Source organism: Plecotus auritus (assembly GCF_963455305.1).
Source record: "Plecotus auritus genome assembly, chromosome: 5".
Lineage (NCBI taxonomy): Eukaryota > Metazoa > Chordata > Mammalia > Chiroptera > Vespertilionidae > Plecotus > Plecotus auritus.
The window spans coordinates 65,659,102-65,678,177 of NC_137776.1; the positions used below are offsets into that span (position 1 = coordinate 65,659,102).

The 19,076-nt window shown below is 38.2% G+C and overlaps 1 protein-coding gene across 1 annotated transcript in view; it reads left to right on the top strand.

The window, feature by feature from the left end:
- Window positions 1-19,076, top strand: part of NEB (nebulin) — a 198,051-nt gene that overhangs the window by 72,554 nt on the left and 106,421 nt on the right. Inside the window, exons 49-65 of the mRNA XM_080669929.1 lie at window positions 413-724; window positions 844-1,050; window positions 1,473-1,577; window positions 2,537-2,644; window positions 4,619-4,930; window positions 5,131-5,334; window positions 8,323-8,427; window positions 10,009-10,116; window positions 10,455-10,766; window positions 11,179-11,382; window positions 11,695-11,799; window positions 11,886-11,993; window positions 13,045-13,356; window positions 13,631-13,834; window positions 14,274-14,378; window positions 15,979-16,086; window positions 17,679-17,990. Of these exons, the coding sequence (XP_080526055.1) occupies window positions 413-724; window positions 844-1,050; window positions 1,473-1,577; window positions 2,537-2,644; window positions 4,619-4,930; window positions 5,131-5,334; window positions 8,323-8,427; window positions 10,009-10,116; window positions 10,455-10,766; window positions 11,179-11,382; window positions 11,695-11,799; window positions 11,886-11,993; window positions 13,045-13,356; window positions 13,631-13,834; window positions 14,274-14,378; window positions 15,979-16,086; window positions 17,679-17,990 (3,231 nt within the window). The remainder of the gene's footprint in view (window positions 1-412; window positions 725-843; window positions 1,051-1,472; window positions 1,578-2,536; window positions 2,645-4,618; window positions 4,931-5,130; window positions 5,335-8,322; window positions 8,428-10,008; window positions 10,117-10,454; window positions 10,767-11,178; window positions 11,383-11,694; window positions 11,800-11,885; window positions 11,994-13,044; window positions 13,357-13,630; window positions 13,835-14,273; window positions 14,379-15,978; window positions 16,087-17,678; window positions 17,991-19,076) is intronic.

Below are 19,076 nucleotides of genomic sequence, written 5' to 3' on the forward strand. Positions count from 1 at the left end.
ACTCTTTCCTTCGCCACCCCCCAGTTATACTTTCTCTTTCCTCTATCGCTGTTCTCCATCTCTCCTTTCCTCTCATTTGCTATACTCTCTTACCAACTGTAGACCTCTTTAACACTAACAACAGAATATGTGTGAAAGTCAGTATGGTGTATCATCATAAAATCTGGCTAATCCTTAGTGACCTTATAAGTCCCTCACCTCTGGCTCTCAGCTTATTTATCCATAAAATGGGGGCAATAACTTTGCTATCTACCTGGTAAGGTAGGGTTGTATCAAGTTATACAAATAAATGTGAAAAATGTGTTTTGTGAACTGTAGAATTCTATACAAGTATTACTTGTTATGAAATACAGAATGCTGACACTAGAATGATTTGAATTGCTCTGAATAAATGTTCAAATTTTCTTCACAGTATAAATATAAATATAACTATGAAAAGGAGAGGGGGAAAATGGTTGGTTTCCGCAGTCTTGAGGACGATCCCAAGTTAGTCCATTCCATGCAAGTGGCTAAGATGCAATCTGATCGGGAGTACAAGAAAAACTATGAGAAGACGAAGACCAGCTACCACACCCCTCCCAACATGCTCAGTGTCACGGCCGCCAAGGATGCCCAAGCCAACATCACCAACACCAACTATAAGCACCTGATTCACAAGTACATCCTCCTTCCAGATGCCATGAACATCCAGCTGAGCAAGAATATGAATCACATACAGAGTGACGTAAGGCTCTCTCCTTTCTGGGCGATGGATTGCTAGCATGGGGCGGGATCACAGTCTTCTGTGCCACACTTTGTGTCTAAAGTGGTAAGGTAAATTAGATTTGCCTCTTGTCTCTATAGAATGAATATAAGCAGGACTACAACGAATGGTACAAAGGGCTTGGCTGGAGTCCAGCTGGTTCCCTAGAAGTGGAGAAGGCCAAGAAAGCAACTGAATATGCCAGTGATCAGAAATACCGCCAGCACCCTAGCACTTTCCAGTTTAAGAAGCTGACTGACTCCATGGACATGGTTCTTGCCAAGCAGAATGCGCTTACCATGAACAAGGTAGACCAAACAGCCATCCTTCCATACAGTCCCGAGTGAGGCGGGGCTAGCAGCCTCTGGTTCTTGTTTGGGATGTTTGATTCTGGTTCACCTCTACTGAGCAGTGCAGACAGTTCCAGAGCACGGCCCTACACCATTTTCTTCTGCTGCCTACCCCTTATTTTTATTTCTCCTGCCCTTCTAATTTAGTCAGAAATTATTTTTTAAATTATTACATCTTAAGTATTTTTTATTTATCATAGAAGAAAACATTTAAAAGGTTATGTTTTAAAATCTGAGTTTGGTTTTGGTGTCTTCTCTGAATTATATACTACTTTCATTACTAAATTAATTTAATTCAAATACTCTGCTACATTTTTTTTTCTTTCTGGTTTGTTCTAAAAGTTATTCAAATTTCAAATGCCTTTTTTTAAACTTCCCAGCACTTATACACTGTTGATTGGAACAAAGATAAAACCAAGATTCATTTGATGCCCGATACTCCGGATATTTTACAAGCCAAGCAGAATCAAGCAATATACAGTCAGGTAAAGTTTCTAAAAATTGGGCTCAAAATTAATTAAACGTATTCAGTGAAGTAATGGTAAATAACTGATGTGAATAAATGCTAAAGCATGGGAAATGAGGGACACAAACTGGCTAGCCTAGGGATGTTGCAAAATGTGGGTAAAATCAAGAGCTTCAGGTACGACGGTGCCCTCCATGGAGGCAAGCGCTGTACCTGTCTTACTTTTCTCGGTACTTACTGTGTTTGGCAGAGAGTAGGGAATCGGTAAATGATTATTGAAAGAAAATATTGTATCAGACAGAACTGGTGTGAGTTTTGGTTTTGCTATTTATAAGTTGTATAATATTGGATCTAAACCTTAGTTTCCTCATCCCTAAAACTGGGACCATGAAAGTGCCTATGACGTTGAATTGCTGTGAGGGCCAGTGAGAAATTCCACGTAAGGCTCTCAGCACAGTGCCTGGAACAGAGTACTGGATGGCTTTCAGCTGTTTTTATTATTATCCAGTTTTCGCACACATGCCTCCATTCAATGAATTTGACTCAGAAAGGTTAACTCATTTGTTGCACCTTATAAAAGACATTTCATCATTTATTAGTTTTATCACTTAGATAATTAATATTTTGCCACCTAACTTTTTTTATTATTTTAACATCTGTGTTCAAAATATGAGTACATAGCATGGGAAAGTTACCTGATATAGCTGATCTATACCCATAGGTGTGTGAACAGAAAACACCATATTCACTTATACCTGGGGAGGAGGGGTATCTCAGAACCAAAAAAAATGAAGCCAGAACATGTGATGCTTAGTCAGTGCCCTATTAAACAGCTTGTTTTGTTTTTATCACTATCTTCAGAGAGAAAGTAGATGATGTTAGGTTTACCCAGATCTCTCTTTATTCTCTAGGTAAATTTCAGGAATCTGTTGGGGTTTTAATATACATTGAATATTAAATAATTTCTTTAATTTTCAGAAACTCTATAAACTTGGATGGGAAGAAGCTCTGAAGAAAGGCTATGATCTCCCAGTTGATGCAATTTCTGTACAGCTGGCCAAATCTTCGAGAGACATTGCTAGTGATGTAAGTACTACTCTGACTTCTATAAGGATGTATTTTTATCGTTAATGCTTCATTTTGTTAATCCCAAAATTAATCACACAAAAATCAGAGGACCTTGGCTATAGAGAGTAAATTACCAGAATTTCATAGGGAAGCACAACCTCTTAATCTAAACCTTTAAAATCAGACAAAATAATAAATTGGTTTGGAGAGAAAGACTTTCTAAAGACAGAATCTAACAATAAATTCTAGGAATATAAAATAAGATTCTCCCTAATTCAATTAATCTGTGGCACTCCAGAAGTGTTGGAAACCTAATTAGATAATGTATTATTACCTAATTTCTGGCTTGAAGGTCAATACCTCATGAAAATGAATCAATAAAGTGAAGAAACTAGAGCAATAATGATGATTTTATGTTCCCCAGAACATAAACTCATTTTCATTTAATGTTATGTGCTCCTCATTAGGTAAAGATAGTTTAGGAACTGAAGAAATGCATCAGTAATTTTCTAACAATGCAACATTTGGTAGTATCTGTTTTCTTTCCATGTGAACCTATGGTTAGAAACTTTGGAAATCTTACCCCAAAATTAAATTAACTGTAAGTGAACTTTGCCAACATCATAGAGATTATATCTCCTTTCGGTTTCAAATGGTTCTGTATCTATAAAACTTAAGAAAATTAAAGCTATTTTTATAAATGGTTAATAAATTAAAACCATAGAATTTAGAGTTAGAAGATAACTTAAAGGTTATTCAATCCAATCTACCCACTCAATGCCTTACCTTCTCTCCATCTCTAACAGGTGGCCATCCAGTCTGTGAATACTTGTAAAATATAAGGATTTTTGTGTCCATTTCCTTGTTGGATCATCTGGAATTGTTATTATACATTATCTTACATGGAACTTAACTATGTTACCCATCAGCTCTAGTTCTGTGTTCTAGAAACACCACAAAGTAGCTTATTTCCTCTTCCACCTGATATCTCTTCAAACATTTGAAGTTTCTTACTTATTCTCCTTTGATTTTAGTTTTATAATTCCTTTAATCTCCTGATCATTCTACTTGTGGTTTACTCTGTTTTTTAAAGACCCCTCTCAAAATAGAGTGCCTAAACCTTGGTGTTGTCTTCCTGTTACAGGAGGTCAGACAAGAGTAAGTGAGCTTCTGACTTGCCTTTGTGTCTCTACAGAATCTGTGATGCTACTTATAAGCAGTTTTGTCAGATTGCCCACATAGAGCTTAGAGTCAACTTGAACTCCTGATTATTTTTAATATACATAACCATGAAGCTGGGTGTCAAGAGAGAGTAGAATCTACTTCCATAAGGTGTAATATGTGCTCAGCATCTAGTATTATATAAATGCTGCTATTATCTCTATTATCATTGTTGTTATCGTCATTTGGTACTAATGTGATTTTCCCAATTGAATCTAAATACTGGATTTCACTTTTACTTTCTTAAATTTATGTAGTTCATTTTGATCCACATTGGCGATATGTTGAGATCATGTAGAATTTTTTTTCTAATCTAACGTATTTAGCTATTTTTAGCTATATGTGCATTAAGAAATGGATCCTGAACAAGACAAATTTATATGACATAACCATACAGTGAGTCACTAAAAGTCCTGGTTCTTAATTAATCTACATTATTAGGTCATTCATCAAGTCATGAATCTTCCTAAATTTTGCCATTCAGCCCATACTTTCCCATTATTCCATAAGGATATCATAAGTGCTTTATCAAACACTACCCTAAAGTCAGCATACACAATGTATTGGAATTAATTTCTCACTGCAACCTCTCTGGATATTCAATTACATTACATTTCTTTGAAAGTCTCTGCTTAAGTTTTTACACTTCTTACTACGTTAACATAGGCATACCTTCTCTCATTTCAGTTTTCTAAAACAAACATACAACCAAAGCAAACCGAACTTAACCTCTGTTTATGTTACTAAAAGGACTGTTTCCTCTGATTTCAGTTTAAATATAAACAAGGCTACCGCAAGCAACTCGGCCACCATATTGGATTCCGGAGTCTGCAAGATGATCCAAAGCTTGTGCTATCCATGAATGTAGCCAAAATGCAGAGTGACAGGGAGTACAAGAAGGACTTTGAGAAGTGGAAGACCAAGTACACCAGCCCAGTGGACATGCTGGGGGTGGTGCTGGCCAAGAAATGCCAGGCCTTGGTCAGCGATGTGGACTATAAGAACTACCTGCACCAGTGGACGTGCCTGCCCGACCAGAATGATGTTATCCAAGCTAAAAAAGTCTATGAAATACAGAGTGAGGTCAGCTTCTAGTAAATCTAATCGTTTATATATGACTTCCTATCTCAAAGGAGAGGCCATTTAGTTGCAGAGAGAGAGAAACTAGAAAGAGAAATTATTACTGAATATCCAAAACAGATCTGCTTGTGAATGCATAGACTCACTTGAGTCAAGGGCCCAGAGGAGGATGGGATTTTGAGGCTTGCTTTGTGTTTTCACAGAATCTGTATAAGTCTGACCTCGAGTGGCTGAGAGGCATAGGATGGAGTCCCCTGGGTTCTTTGGAGGCAGAAAAGAACAAGCGGGCCTCAGAAATCATCAGTGAGAAGAAGTATCGCCAGCCTCCAGACAAAAACAAGTTCACCAGCATTCCTGATGCCATGGATGTAGTTCTGGCAAAGACCAATGCCAAAAATAGGAGTGATGTGAGTATAATTCTTTGGAAATAAATGAAATAACTTATAGTGCCTGATACTTGGTAGGTGTTCAATATAACAGCAGCATATCACACAGATAGCACAACACAGCATAATGTTTTATATTTAGTTGCTTCATTTGAATTATCAACTACCCCACATTGGATCGTGTAAAAATGGGTATCAATTTTTGTGCCCCAAAGCTTGTTTGTTCATTTATTCAAAGTGTAATGAGAAAACTACAAAACATACTTTTTTTTCTTTGAAACTTGAGTGCATTTAAACCCCAGATTTTATTGTTGTGTGCTGTTATTGGTGTATGGTCTATAAGAAAGACAGCGTCAGTACCTTACACAACAGATACAATGGAAATGTTATAAAGAGTTTATTTTCTTCCCAATAATTATAATGCATTTTGTTTAGCTGAATCATACATAAACATTTATATATAAATGTATATATTCCATCTTTAACTTCCTTCTCCAGCACTGACACCAGTAGCTGGCACATACTAAGTGCTCAATAAATATTTAGTGAATAAAATAAAGGAAAGATAGCAGTATAGAGTAATTCTAAAATATAACCCTGAAAATTATGATAAGTTGAATTATGTGCACTGAGATTCTGGAACTGGTAAGAAAGTTTAAATTAATACATCATAATAACAATTTGGGTCTTAGAAGAATCCAAATATATATAATATGCCATATATTTTAGATCTGTCAGACATATTAGTTTTCACATAATATATATAAGCTCATAATCAGCTTATAGCAAACATTTGATAAACTGTAGCTCCCCTCTTCCTATTCTACCTCTCACAGATTTCTTGCAATTTTGGTTTCCAAAATTTATAGTAAATGCTGACATGTCAGCTTTATCATGAATGTTCAAGCTTTTTTTATGATAGAAATTTTAATCCAACTAGCTGGCTCATAAAGCAACAAAGTTATGGAAAATATTCCCCCCTTTGAATCCAAGTTTCTTTTTTCTCCAAGAAACGGGCCTCTTTACAAAGCTCTGAGCTAATAAGGTGGCCAAGAGAAAAACCCTGGGTCATGAAATTTATCAATATCAATGCCTCAGGACAGACTTGTTAACAGTGTGCCCTGGTTACAGAAATGCTGAGATATTACTCCCCTCAAGTCTCAGGGAGGGGCTCTGCTGTCTCTCCTTTTGAATAGACCAATACATCTACCTCAGAATAAACAAATAGTATTTTCTCTGTTTTCCATGGAGTAAAAGTGACACATGCCATTAAACATCCTGCCCAACTTAAAGGTTCTCAACCAGGGACAATTTTGTCACACAGGGGCATTTGGCAACACCTAAAGACCTTTTTGGTTGTGACAATTTGAGGGTGGCATGCTACTGGCATCTAGTGGATAGAAGACAGATATGCTGCAAACATCTCAGAATGTATGGGACAGCCCCTTCCTGGACGCACCCCTACAGAGAATCATCCAGAATACAACACTCATAGTGCAGGTTGAGAAACTCTGATCTTAATCAGAAAGGTTAGCACAGAACCAGGAAAAATGGATATGGAAATTCACAGGCTTGTGTGGTTTTTGCCCTGAGGGTCTTAATTAGCTTCTCTGGGTTATATGGACTGGAGTAAGCATGCTCCAGAAAGAGAAAATTGCCAACCCCACCACTCCATTCTGCGTGCCTCAAAGGGAAATTCTTAAGTCCAAGGAATCAATGATACTTTCCAAATTTTTATATTGAAATAATCTCAGGCATACAGAAAAGTTGCAAAAATAGCATAAATCATTTTACAAATGCTTTTTTTTTTTGCTTTCTATCTTTCCTCTTTCTTTCATCTTCACCATGTCACTCTATAACTAAATACTTCATTGTGTGTTTCTTGAAAAAAAGAACATTCAAAAGAACATAACCACAGTGCAATGATCCAAATCAGGAAATTAATGTTGAAACAATACTAGTCTACAGAATTTATTCAATTTTACCACTAATGTTCTTTAGACAAAATTTTTAAAAATTTCTGATCCAGTATCCAATTGAAGATCACATATGGAATTCACTTGTCATGTCGTTAGTCTTCTTGAAGACCAGACATCTTCCAGACAAAGCCACAGTGGCAGGGGCCAAGGCAGAGGAGGTTAGGGGCAATTAGGCCGGCAGGGGAGCAGTTAGGGGGCAATCAGGTTGGCAGGGGAGCAGTTAGAGGGTGATCAGGCCAGCAAGCGAGAGCGGTTAAGGGCAATCAGGCCGGCAGGGGAGAGCAGTTAGGGGTGATCAGGCAGATAGGGGAACAGTTAGGGGCATCAGGCAGGTATGCAGAGTGGTTAGGGTCAATCAGGCAGGCAGGCAGAGGGGTTAGGGGTGAGCAGGCAGGCAGGCAAAGTGGTTAGGGGCAATCAGGCAGGCAGGCAGGTGAGCAGTTAGGAGCCGCGGTCCTGGATTGCGAGGGGGATGTCTGACTGCAGGATTGGGCTTAAACCAGCAGTCAGACATCCCTCAAGAGGTCCCGGATTGGAGAGGGTGCAGGCCAGGCTGAGGGACCTCTCACCCCCCCTCCCGTGCACGAATTTCATGCACCAGGCCTCTAGTAAATGATAAACCATGGAGGAAATGAGACTCCATAATTTCTAGACATACCAGGACTATGTCATCTTTTGAGAAAGCAAGGGCAGTCTCCCAATGAAACACTGAGGGAGACTTTTACAGTCTAATAGATGGGGAATTGCTGCTCCATTTGATGATCTTGGCAAAGGCTCCCATTACTTGGGTTGACTTCTTATAGGCAGGGTTATCTGTAACTTGGAAAAGGTAATCCAAAAGCTCTCTTTTGAAAGGCAATTATGTCCCAGATAAATCAAGAAATACTAGAGCTGTTTTCTGCATATGCTATCTGCTTATGCTATCAGTCATAAGGCTTAATTCAGATGAATTCAATAATCCTGTTTGAAGTTAACTATGTCATTCACTAATCTAACAACTCCACTGAAAAACTCTTATTTCTCATTTTAGAGACTTTATAGAGAAGCTTGGGACAAGGACAAGACTCAAGTCCACATCATGCCGGATACACCTGACATTATTCTGGCTAAAGCAAACTTAATCAACACAAGTGATGTGAGTTTCCAATTCAGCATGTGTTTTCAGAAAGTTCATTTTAATTGGTTCTAAGGCAGTAAATTTATTTGGAAGTTATTTTGAATGCCTGAATTATTTTCATTAATGAACTACATGTGACTTAGGTTCCTCATTTAGTGGCTTTTAGCTTGACCATCAACATAATTGGTACTCCCTATCTCAGGCAGAGTGGGAATGTGTGCTGTCTGTTCTTTGTAGTCCATCATTACATATATTGTCATAAGGTAATGGTTTATATCACTCTCCCCACACAGATAGGAGCTCCTTGTGGGCAGAGACAATTACTATTGGATCTGCAGTGCTTCACTAGTATAGTGCCTGACACACACAAAATTCAATGAAATTTCAAATGAATGAGCATAAATAACTCATGCAGGACAATTTCATTTTTATTTTTATTGTCAACATACCATAACCTCCTGAAGTTTTTAGACATAAAAATTAAATATGTTAAAGACAAATTCTAAACTCTAATAGAAAGACTTTAATATGAAGCAATGTACAGTATTAAAGAAATGCCACAAAAAGAAAACTATCTATATACATAAAAGCCTAAGTGACCGGCCGACCAGTGGTAGCTATGATGCACACTGGCCAGCGGGCAGACGCTCAACACAGAAGCAGAAACCACAGGCTTGGAATCATGGAACAGACTGATGAATCTCAGAGGGAAGAGGGGAGGGGAGGGCAGGACGAGATTAACCAAAGATCTTATATGCATACTAGAGGCCCGGTGCAAGGATTCATGTGCCAGTGGGGTCCCTCAGCCTGGCCTGCGCCTTCTCGCAATCCGGGACCCCTTAGGGGATGTTGGAGAGCCCATTTCAGCCCGATCCCCACAGGCCAGGCCAAGGGACCCACCAATGCACGAGTCCATGCATGAGGCCTCTAGTATATACATAAACACAAATCCAAGATCAATAGGCATTTTAAACTATCTGGTTTCTGGATAAAGTGCATTAAATGGCATTCTCAATTATGTAACAGAACTGAAGAAACACATCATTTCACTTAAGCTTTTCAAATTCAATATTTAAAGTTCCCTCAAAAACTCTTACATTTAAAAATTATGAAGGACTTTGTTTCATACCTACAGATGTAATCCTATGCTGGATGACCTTAGACTGTGAAATAGATGCTACTAGTATATCCCAACGCTGTAGCTACACAGAAGAGACAACTCACTAGGCATGATTTTTGCCCCACTAGATGTGTTAGATGAAAAGGCATTAAATGACATTCTCATATATTGCTCTTTTCTAACAGAAACTTCAAATGAAACACTTTAAGTTAATTGGAAAACAGCACCTAAATGGTATTTAATTTCATTTCTCTACCAGTTTACTTCTGCTTCATTCTCATAAGCATTTGAAAGGAGCTGACATTTGATTTTGTTGATCTAGGTAATTGAAGAGCTTTGAAGTTTAAAACAGCATCATTAGCAATCGATGGGCATAATTTCCCATTGCATCTGAGTATTCTAGAGTACAGTTACTATTCACATTGGATTCATTAGGCTTCCATTGTTTATTTATCAAAGTGATCTTCATCTTTTGACAGAAACTCTACCGAATGGGTTATGAGGAGCTGAAGAAAAAAGGCTACGATCTGCCCCTTGATGCCATATCAGTCAAAGCAGCGAAAGCATCCCGAGAAATTGCCAGTGAAGTAAGACTTTATCCCAATTTCATTGGTTTGATTGCAGTGTATCATTTCTGAGCAGTCTCAACTTCAATTTAAATTGAACAAAAACTTTCAACGAGTAACCAATTAAAACAGAGTGAAATGATTCGAGATGCAGTGTGGGATGAGGATAGCTCAAGGATTCATTTATTATGCATGAAATTTGAACTGGATTTAGCCTTTAATCTTTCCCATCAAAAGAACGTATATCTGTGGCTCTTTAGGCTTAGTGAAATATTTGTAGTTAATGTGCTTTGTAATTTGCCACAAAGGTGGCAATATAACTTAATCTCTAAGAAGATGAGACTTTTTTTTCCCTTTAGTACAAGTACAAGGAAGGCTTTCGCAAGCAGCTTGGCCACCACATTGGAGCCCGAAACATTAAAGACGACCCCAAGATGATGTGGTCCATGCATGTGGCCAAGATCCAGAGTGACAGGGAGTACAAGAAGGACTTTGAGAAGTCGAAGACCAAGTACAGCAGCCCCGTGGACATGCTGGGGGTAGTGCTGGCCAAGAAGTGCCAGACCTTAGTCAGTGATGTGGACTACAAGAACTACCTGCACCAGTGGACGTGCCTGCCCGACCAGAATGATGTCATTCATGCTCGGCAGGCCTATGACCTCCAGAGTGATGTGAGTCTAAGATTTTCCTTCGCTAATAAAACACCACATATGCTTTCCTAAGTATCAAAGTTCCCCCAAAGTGAAGGGAGTTGAGTTTATACAACTTCCCTGGACTAATGCCCACACTCTATCCAGGCACCCAAATATTATCCCACAAAGAAAGAGCCAGCAAAGCCCCAATTGTTTTGGTAGAAGCCTCTACATGGCTGACACAGAAGAGTTGGGTCTTTCTATATATGCTGCTGTTTAAAATGTTTTCCAAAATATTGCTTCAAATTTGAATATTTTGTTGACTCACATGACGTACCAAAAATTTTTAATTTACCATGAATTCAAGCATTGAAATGTATATTATATTTTACTATACTATAATTTTAGGGGCATATTATTATGTTTAGTGATTTTTCACTTACAATTTCAGAATTTGTACAAGGCCGACCTTCAGTGGCTAAAAGGCATTGGCTGGTTACCTAGTGGTTCTCTTGAGGATGAGAAGAACAAGAGAGCTATGCAGATTTTGAGTGAGCATGTTTACCGTCAACACCCAGATAAATTCAAGTTTACCAGCCTTATGGACTCCATGCCGATGGTTTTGGCAAAAAACAATGCTATTACCATGAACCATGTAAGTTTTTTCTTTTCTTGGGAGGAGTATTAATTGTGTGTGTGTGTGTTTGCGCGTGTGTGCGCGTGTGTGAATGTAAACACTGAAATCTGTTTCTATAAAAGAAAAATCATATTCAATTATTTTGCTTTGTATTAAAGTGTTTTTTAAGTGAGTGTTATGCTTTTACTGACATGAGATATCTGGACCTGAAGGTGTCACAAATACCAGCTCATAGAGCAGATGCTCTGTACTCTGGTGAACCAGATTAGTTGTATGTATCTATTCATTACTGGTTTGCACTAGTCCTGTCTTTTTGTTTGTTTGTTTTAGCGCCTCTATACCGAAGCTTGGGATAAAGATAAAACCAGTATCCACATTATGCCAGACACCCCTGAAGTTTTACTAGCTAAGCAAAACAAAATAAATTACAGTGAGGTAAGCAATATAATTATGGTGCATGATACATTTTCCTTACACTGCACTTTATAAATCAAACTTATGATGATTTATTTCTACTTTAGAAACTATATAAACTTGGCCTAGAAGAAGCCAAGAGGAAAGGCTATGATATGCGGCTAGATGCTATTCCCATCAGGGCGGCCAAGGCCTCCAGAGACATTGCAAGTGAAGTAAGTGCACCTGAAAAGTTCTTCGCCTTAGCTTTGGCTCAAAGATTTCTTTTTTCTTTTTTTTTTTTTCCTAAATACATGGTAGAGCAATTAATCTATGAGGTTAAAGTTCTTGCTAACGGTTTTTTTTTCTCAGTAAATAGTTTAAAATAATGGTAATGAAATTCTTGACACAAAGGCTAATTCCTAGTTATGTCTGAGTTCATAGCAACTTGCATTTCAAAATATTGTCTATTTCCTGCTGAATAAAAGCATTGGGTATTTGACTATAGTTCAGACATCCTTTTGGCTTTTCCACATGATGTATTCTTATATATAACCACACTCACTGTAGGATTCCTTCAACTCCTAACCCATGCCCTGTGAACCAATGAACATATAAGGGCTGAATAAATGGGACACATTATTTTATTCAGAGTCCAGCCATTCATATGGACCATATGTTTGGCTCTGCATCCAGTGGCTGGCTATGGATATTTATTTTCTTTAAAGCATAAATTTGCTCAAAAATATTTTGTATTTATTTCCAAAATATGGAAAGTAACTATCAGAACTCAAATATAAGTGTTCAACAATCACAGAAGGGTTAGAAGTATTAATATATACCAATATAATGTCTGTTACCATTAAAATTCATATTTATAGAGAATATTTAATGATGCAGAGAAATCCTTATATGATAATTGAAAAAGCAAGCACAAACCTATGTACAGTATGATTCTTATTTTAATCTTATTCTCTCTCTCTCTCTCTCTCTCTCTCTCTCTCTCTCTCTCACACACACACATACACACACACACACACATATACACGCACACCACAAAAAGCAGTTTTTTTCAGGTGTTATCACAGAATGGCAGAATAATGTCTTCATTTTTATTTTATTTTTTGTATACATATATATGCTTTATTTTCCAAATGGTTTACAAGATGCATACTTATGTACTTAGGTCAAATCATTATCTTTTAAAGAATAGAAAAATGTGGCCTTAGTAATTGCTTTTTACTTAAGTTAAAATAAGTGACTATCAGCATTTTTTTCTTCTTCTAGTTCAAGTACAAAGAAGGCTATCGAAAGCAGCTCGGCCACCACATTGGAGCTCGGAACATCAAAGATGACCCCAAGATGATGTGGTCCATGCATGTGGCCAAGATCCAGAGTGACAGGGAGTACAAGAAGGACTTTGAGAAGTGGAAGACCAAGTACAGCAGCCCCGTGGACATGCTGGGGGTGGTGCTGGCCAAGAAGTGCCAGACCTTAGTCAGTGACATTGACTATAAGAACTACCTGCACCAGTGGACGTGCCTACCTGACCAGAATGACGTCATTCATGCTCGGCAGGCCTATGACCTCCAGAGCGATGTGAGTACCTGAGGATCATAAAGACATGCAAAGGTGGGAAATCAGTGAACTCACACTCCTCAGAGAAGGTAGCAATAGGTGGCACCAACTTCACCAACCCCTGCAAAGGGGGGAATAGCATCTCTTTTTTCCTTGTGTTAATGGTTTAACCCTCCAGACCAAAAAGAAATATTGTCTACTATATTTTCAAGAATGCTCTTACTTTATTTCATATCCTTTAGATGAAAACTTTTCCCAATGAAGATAACCATTTATTGACTATTTGTGTCAACAGAATATGTACAAGTCAGATCTGCAGTGGATGAGAGGCATTGGCTGGGTTCCCATTGGCTCTTTGGATGTGGAAAAATGCAAAAGGGCAACTGAAATTTTGAGTGATAAAATCTATCGCCAACATCCAGACCAATTTAGATTTACCAGTGTGACTGATTCTCTGGAACAAGTGTTGGCCAAGAACAATGCCATCACCATGAACAAGGTGAGGCTTCAAAAATCAGGGAATCAAGGTAGGACTTCTAAAGCTGAATTAAAGAAAAAGAAGCATAGTCAAGGAAAGAAAGAAAGAGAGCATTGAGCAACAAAAGATATCTATCTAAAATATCAATCTGATATGTTATTCCTAATATTTACTTTAGTAATTATTTTATGGTTTTTTTATAAAATGGCATATCTTTATGGAAGTCATCTTTGCATAAAAGATATTCTCAATTTCCTCTTGTTAAATTGTATTTCATATTATTAGAAATATCTATTTTACTATGAGCTGATTACTTCACTTGAGAAATATATATAAAATACATAATGTAAAAAATGCATAGCCTTTTGTTGTTTTTTTATAAAATTCTTATGGCCCTGAAATTCCTACTAATTATACACTGACTTTTCCCCCTGATGACATTAAGTATTTTCTTTGATAGCGTTTATACACAGAAGCCTGGGACAAAGACAAGACCCAGATCCACATCATGCCGGACACCCCAGAAATTACGTTGGCAAGAATGAACAAAATCAACTACAGTGAGGTGGGAGCAGATGCTAATTTCGTAACATTTGCATGCTGTTTCTTACTACAATTCATCTATTCCTCGGGGATGTAATACTAAAGGACAACTTTATAAAAAATCTCTTTTTGCTCCATGTGAATAGCAACTCTTGCATTTCTCAGTCACCATCCTAAACATCAAACTTCAAGTAATACAGATTACATTTTTGGAAGTACAATTATAAGAACTAATGATTTCAGCAATAACCATAAGATTAATTAGACCTTTTCCTTTTATTAATTTTTTTAAGTTATGAAATTAGCAATAGACCAAATATACACTTATTTCATCATTGTGCTGTATAGCTGTGCTAAACATATTTCCCCATGTAATATATTTTTCCTAAATTATAGTTTAGGATCAAAATTTAAGATTTTTGAGTCAAGGACAAAAATCACAGTAGTAGTACCAAATAACACAGAGAAAGAGAGAAACAGAGGCAGAGAGGACCTGGCAGTGTACATATTAGCAAGCCCATTTTCTTTTCACCTTCTGTGAGCATAGGGCCATGGACCATCACAGAAGCACCTATGTTTAGGCTGAGAGGTCAGCCTCTCCTAGTACAGGAGTCCCCGCCCGATAGGTTGTCATCCTGCTTTTGCTTAAGTGTTCTCAGTGAAAAGAAGTTTATCTCGTAAGTCAACCCATTTGTTCTGGAAAATTCCATGAGAAGGTGCTTCTGATGTATTGACTCAAAGATTTCTCTCTGCAGACACACATAGTCCTCTGAGGCTATGCAGAACCAATCTGTGCCAACTCCATGGAGAGGCCGATAGCAACTATGGTACCTCCCCAGCCACCTCAACCCAGGTTCTCGTCTAATCCAAACATCCCAAGTGCCTGGGCATTGCTCATATGACCTCTCTGCTAGAACATGACTCTCAGAACAAACAAAATTCTGCAAGTGAGGAATGATCAGTATAGACTACAGTTGCTGTCCTATTTCCTCTTTTAGACATTTGACCTCCATCTCTGCACCATGTGTCTCAGGGCACACTGGCAGCTGTGCCCCTGCCATACCACAGGGAATTTGGGATCAACTGAAACCCTAAGACATCTTACATGGGCTTAGGCTGAGTTTACCCTATCCTGCATGTACATAGTTGGCAATTTAAATCTCAGTTCAAAGACTGACATTTTTCTCTCTGCAATCTCTTCTTATATTGAACCTCTTTGTTTAAGCCTGTGGAGGTGTTTGTGGCTCTAAGATTCTGTCTGAGAATATATTGGTTATTTCTCTGAGCTTTGTACTGCCAGCAAAGAAAATGGTGTTTCTTTGACAGTGTAAATCAACAGTATATTATTCTTCTGCAAAATGTAATTTAAATAATTTAGATAGGTTAGCTGCCATCTTAAGTCATTTTATTCCGGGGGTGTGCAACCTATAATTTTAGTGCTTATATAACTAGCTCTTCATTGTTACCAAAAGCTGAAAATGCAGAAGGCTTAGATCTCTCAAAAGTAAGGTTATTATAGGCACCTACCTGTGTAGGACATAGTGAATTATTTCAATTCCCCCATCAGTTTTTTGATATAAGTGTCAACATCCAACTGATATATTTTTTTTGCCCAAATTTAGAGTCTGTATAAACTCGCCAATGAAGAGGCAAAGAAGAAAGGCTATGACTTGCGAAGCGACGCCATCCCGATTGTGGCAGCCAAGGCCTCCAGGGACATTGCCAGCGATGTGAGTTGTTCGTTTTATCCAAGTATCTGACCCATCAGAAGTGACATTTTCACTGAACTAAATCTTTACAAAGAACGTTCCTAGCCCTTTGAAAATACACCCCGATGTGTTTGTGGGGATTTTAAAAAACCTAATTTTGAGCGAAATGGAAAATGTGATGTTCATAAAAGGAGTTTGTAACCTTTAGGACATAGTTAACTCTGGTCCACCAAGAAGAGGGACAGATGCATCCATGAGGAAATGGTCAGAGTGTAGCTGCAGGCTTGGAAATGCTTATGTAAAAATTATCACAGTGCTTATAGGAAGCATAAGTCAGAAACGTAAGTTCTTTCAGTGAGAATTGGGTTTGGCTTTATGTAACATTTTAACATACAATATTTTTAAAGTGCATGTGATGCTTGCCTTACAACTCACTCTTACAGGATTACGAAAAGAAGGCAGTTGATCAGAACCAGCACCTGGCTCTGTAGCTCACACCTCTCAGAATAAAATCAGCATCCTTTCCTGGTGCCTCAGGGAATTCTTGAGGAACAGGACACTGCTCTAAAAATACAGACCCAAATTCAGGAATATGGTAACACATGGTCCTTTCTATTGGAAAACCATGTGAGTGACTCACTTTAGTTAGTGTATCTTGGACTTCCCCTACAAATGGATTTATGCCAATAATAATAAATAATGAGATCATAATAACAACCCAAAGTATTGATAACTCTGCTAAGAGCTTTTTATTTATTATTTTACTTACTGTTCATAATTACCCTAGGATGATAAACCCTATTGTCATTATCCCCATTTTGTGGATTGCTTAAGCAACTTGTCTAAAGTTAAACTCTTAGTGGATGACGGCGTTGAAACTCCAGACAACCTCATTCCTTTTCACTGTACCATATTGCCTCCTGCTGACTCATCTATACTTTCTCAGCATTATTTAAGACTAGAAGCATATATTTTAGATAATTGGCTCAGATTTCAGGATAAAACCATTAAACATAGACTAATAAAAACATTTTTGGCCCATGTTAGGAGCACACTCTACCCAGTTGGCCTGCTACAACTTTACTAGAATAATCAGTTTTCAAAGTGATGCCATACATTTGCCATCACCAAAGAATGCATGGATCCATTATGAAATAATAAATTCTCCTAGTTGCTACTGCAGATAGCCCTTGACCTAGAGTACTACCCTTGCAGGAACCAGACAGTCTTGTCATTGCTCATTAAACACACCATGTCACCAAGTGCATCTCTTTCCTGACATGCTGCTAGTGCATAAAATCCATTTCTCCAAGGTTCAAATAGCCCCTCCCCCACTTCCACAGGTAACCTCTCCCTACTGTGTGCACATCTTGCCTCCAGAACTATTTCTTATTACCAGGCTATCAGTGATTTAGGGCATACACTGCAATTATACTGATTACATCTATTGAACTGCCTCTGTAAACTTCTAGGGTAAAGGTCAGGATACTGGCTTGAGTTAGTATTTATTAGCAAAAGTCAACTTACAACTGAAATGTAAGCAAGATGATTTTGTAGTCTTGGGGCCTCTAAGGGTTTACCATAAAAACCTGGTTTGTCCATTTTCATCTCAGTACAAATACAAAGATGGTTACCGCAAGCAGCTTGGCCACCACATTGGAGCCCGGGACATCAAGGACGACCCCAAAATGTTGTGGTCCATGCATGTGGCCAAGATCCAGAGTGACAGGGAGTACAAGAAGGACTTTGAGAAGTCGAAGACCAGGTACAGCAGCCCCGTGGACATGCTGGGGGTAGTGCTGGCCAAGAAGTGCCAGACCTTGGTCAGTGATGTGGACTACAAGAACTACCTGCACCAGTGGACGTGCCTGCCCGACCAGAATGATGTCATCCACGCTCGGCAGGCCTATGAAATCCAGAGCGACGTGAGTACACCATCTATAACAGAGCTGTGTGCAGAAACAAACTATACAAAAATTATTCTTTGTATACAATCGATGGCCTATCAAACTAGGATTTTTTTTTTAGTGATATTTGATATCTGAATCAGTCTATAGTTTTATGGCTTTATTGTGAATATGTTAATAGGATTTATAAGGAGGTAAGTTTATAAACTGGATTTGATCTTATAAAAGTAAAACCGGAATTAAGCAATGTTAGAATTCAGGGTCCACCAGAGGGAGACATTTTCTTTTATTTTTTTAAGGGGCAACAACATTCCTTTTTTTTTTTTAATTACACTGAAATTGGTTTTTAGCTCTCCTTACAAAACAAATGGCGTTGTAATTGATGGAATACTCATGCCTGCTACGTCACTAAATGTTATTCTTAGGAAATAAAAAAAAAAGTCACTGAGCCTGGAAGCTATGGGATCATTTCAGTGACACTTTCTCCTCCTGGCCTGGCTCTTTGTGGAGGGGTCACAGGGTAGTGACAGAAGCTGGACCTAAGAGAAGCAGGTGCACCATCTCAAACCGGGTGTGAGAAGCACATTTCCTGCAGCACCTATTTTATAAACGTTTGAAGGAATCATTAAACATTAGAGGACTTTGGAGAATAAAACTAATTAATAATAATTATACATTACCGGGCTGTTCTTAGAAACGGGATAGCCCACCTGTGAAAACTCTCACATCTGTTGGGTAGTTTTGGACATACAGAACCTTGTGTTTTGAAATTCTTTCCAAAAAGAAAGGCAGTTAAAATGGCTCATGCCCTCCATGGAGTGACAGCAGTGACAGACAGCTTGCATTCTTCCAATCTGTTGAGCCTCTTTTCATGATCGCCTCCCTCACACTGTGACACAGACTTAATAATGTGGAAGCATTTGAACATTAAAAGGCCCTCCAGAGGTATAAATATTAATGTTTTCATTCCTCCTGTTGTTATTTAGGGGACAATAACTAGTCAGCACAGGACAATTCCAATAGGCTTCTTGTCTAGACTGCAAAGGATCAGTCTATTTTTCTACTTCATTGTTATTACAGGTAAAATCCTTGTAACGAGTCGGG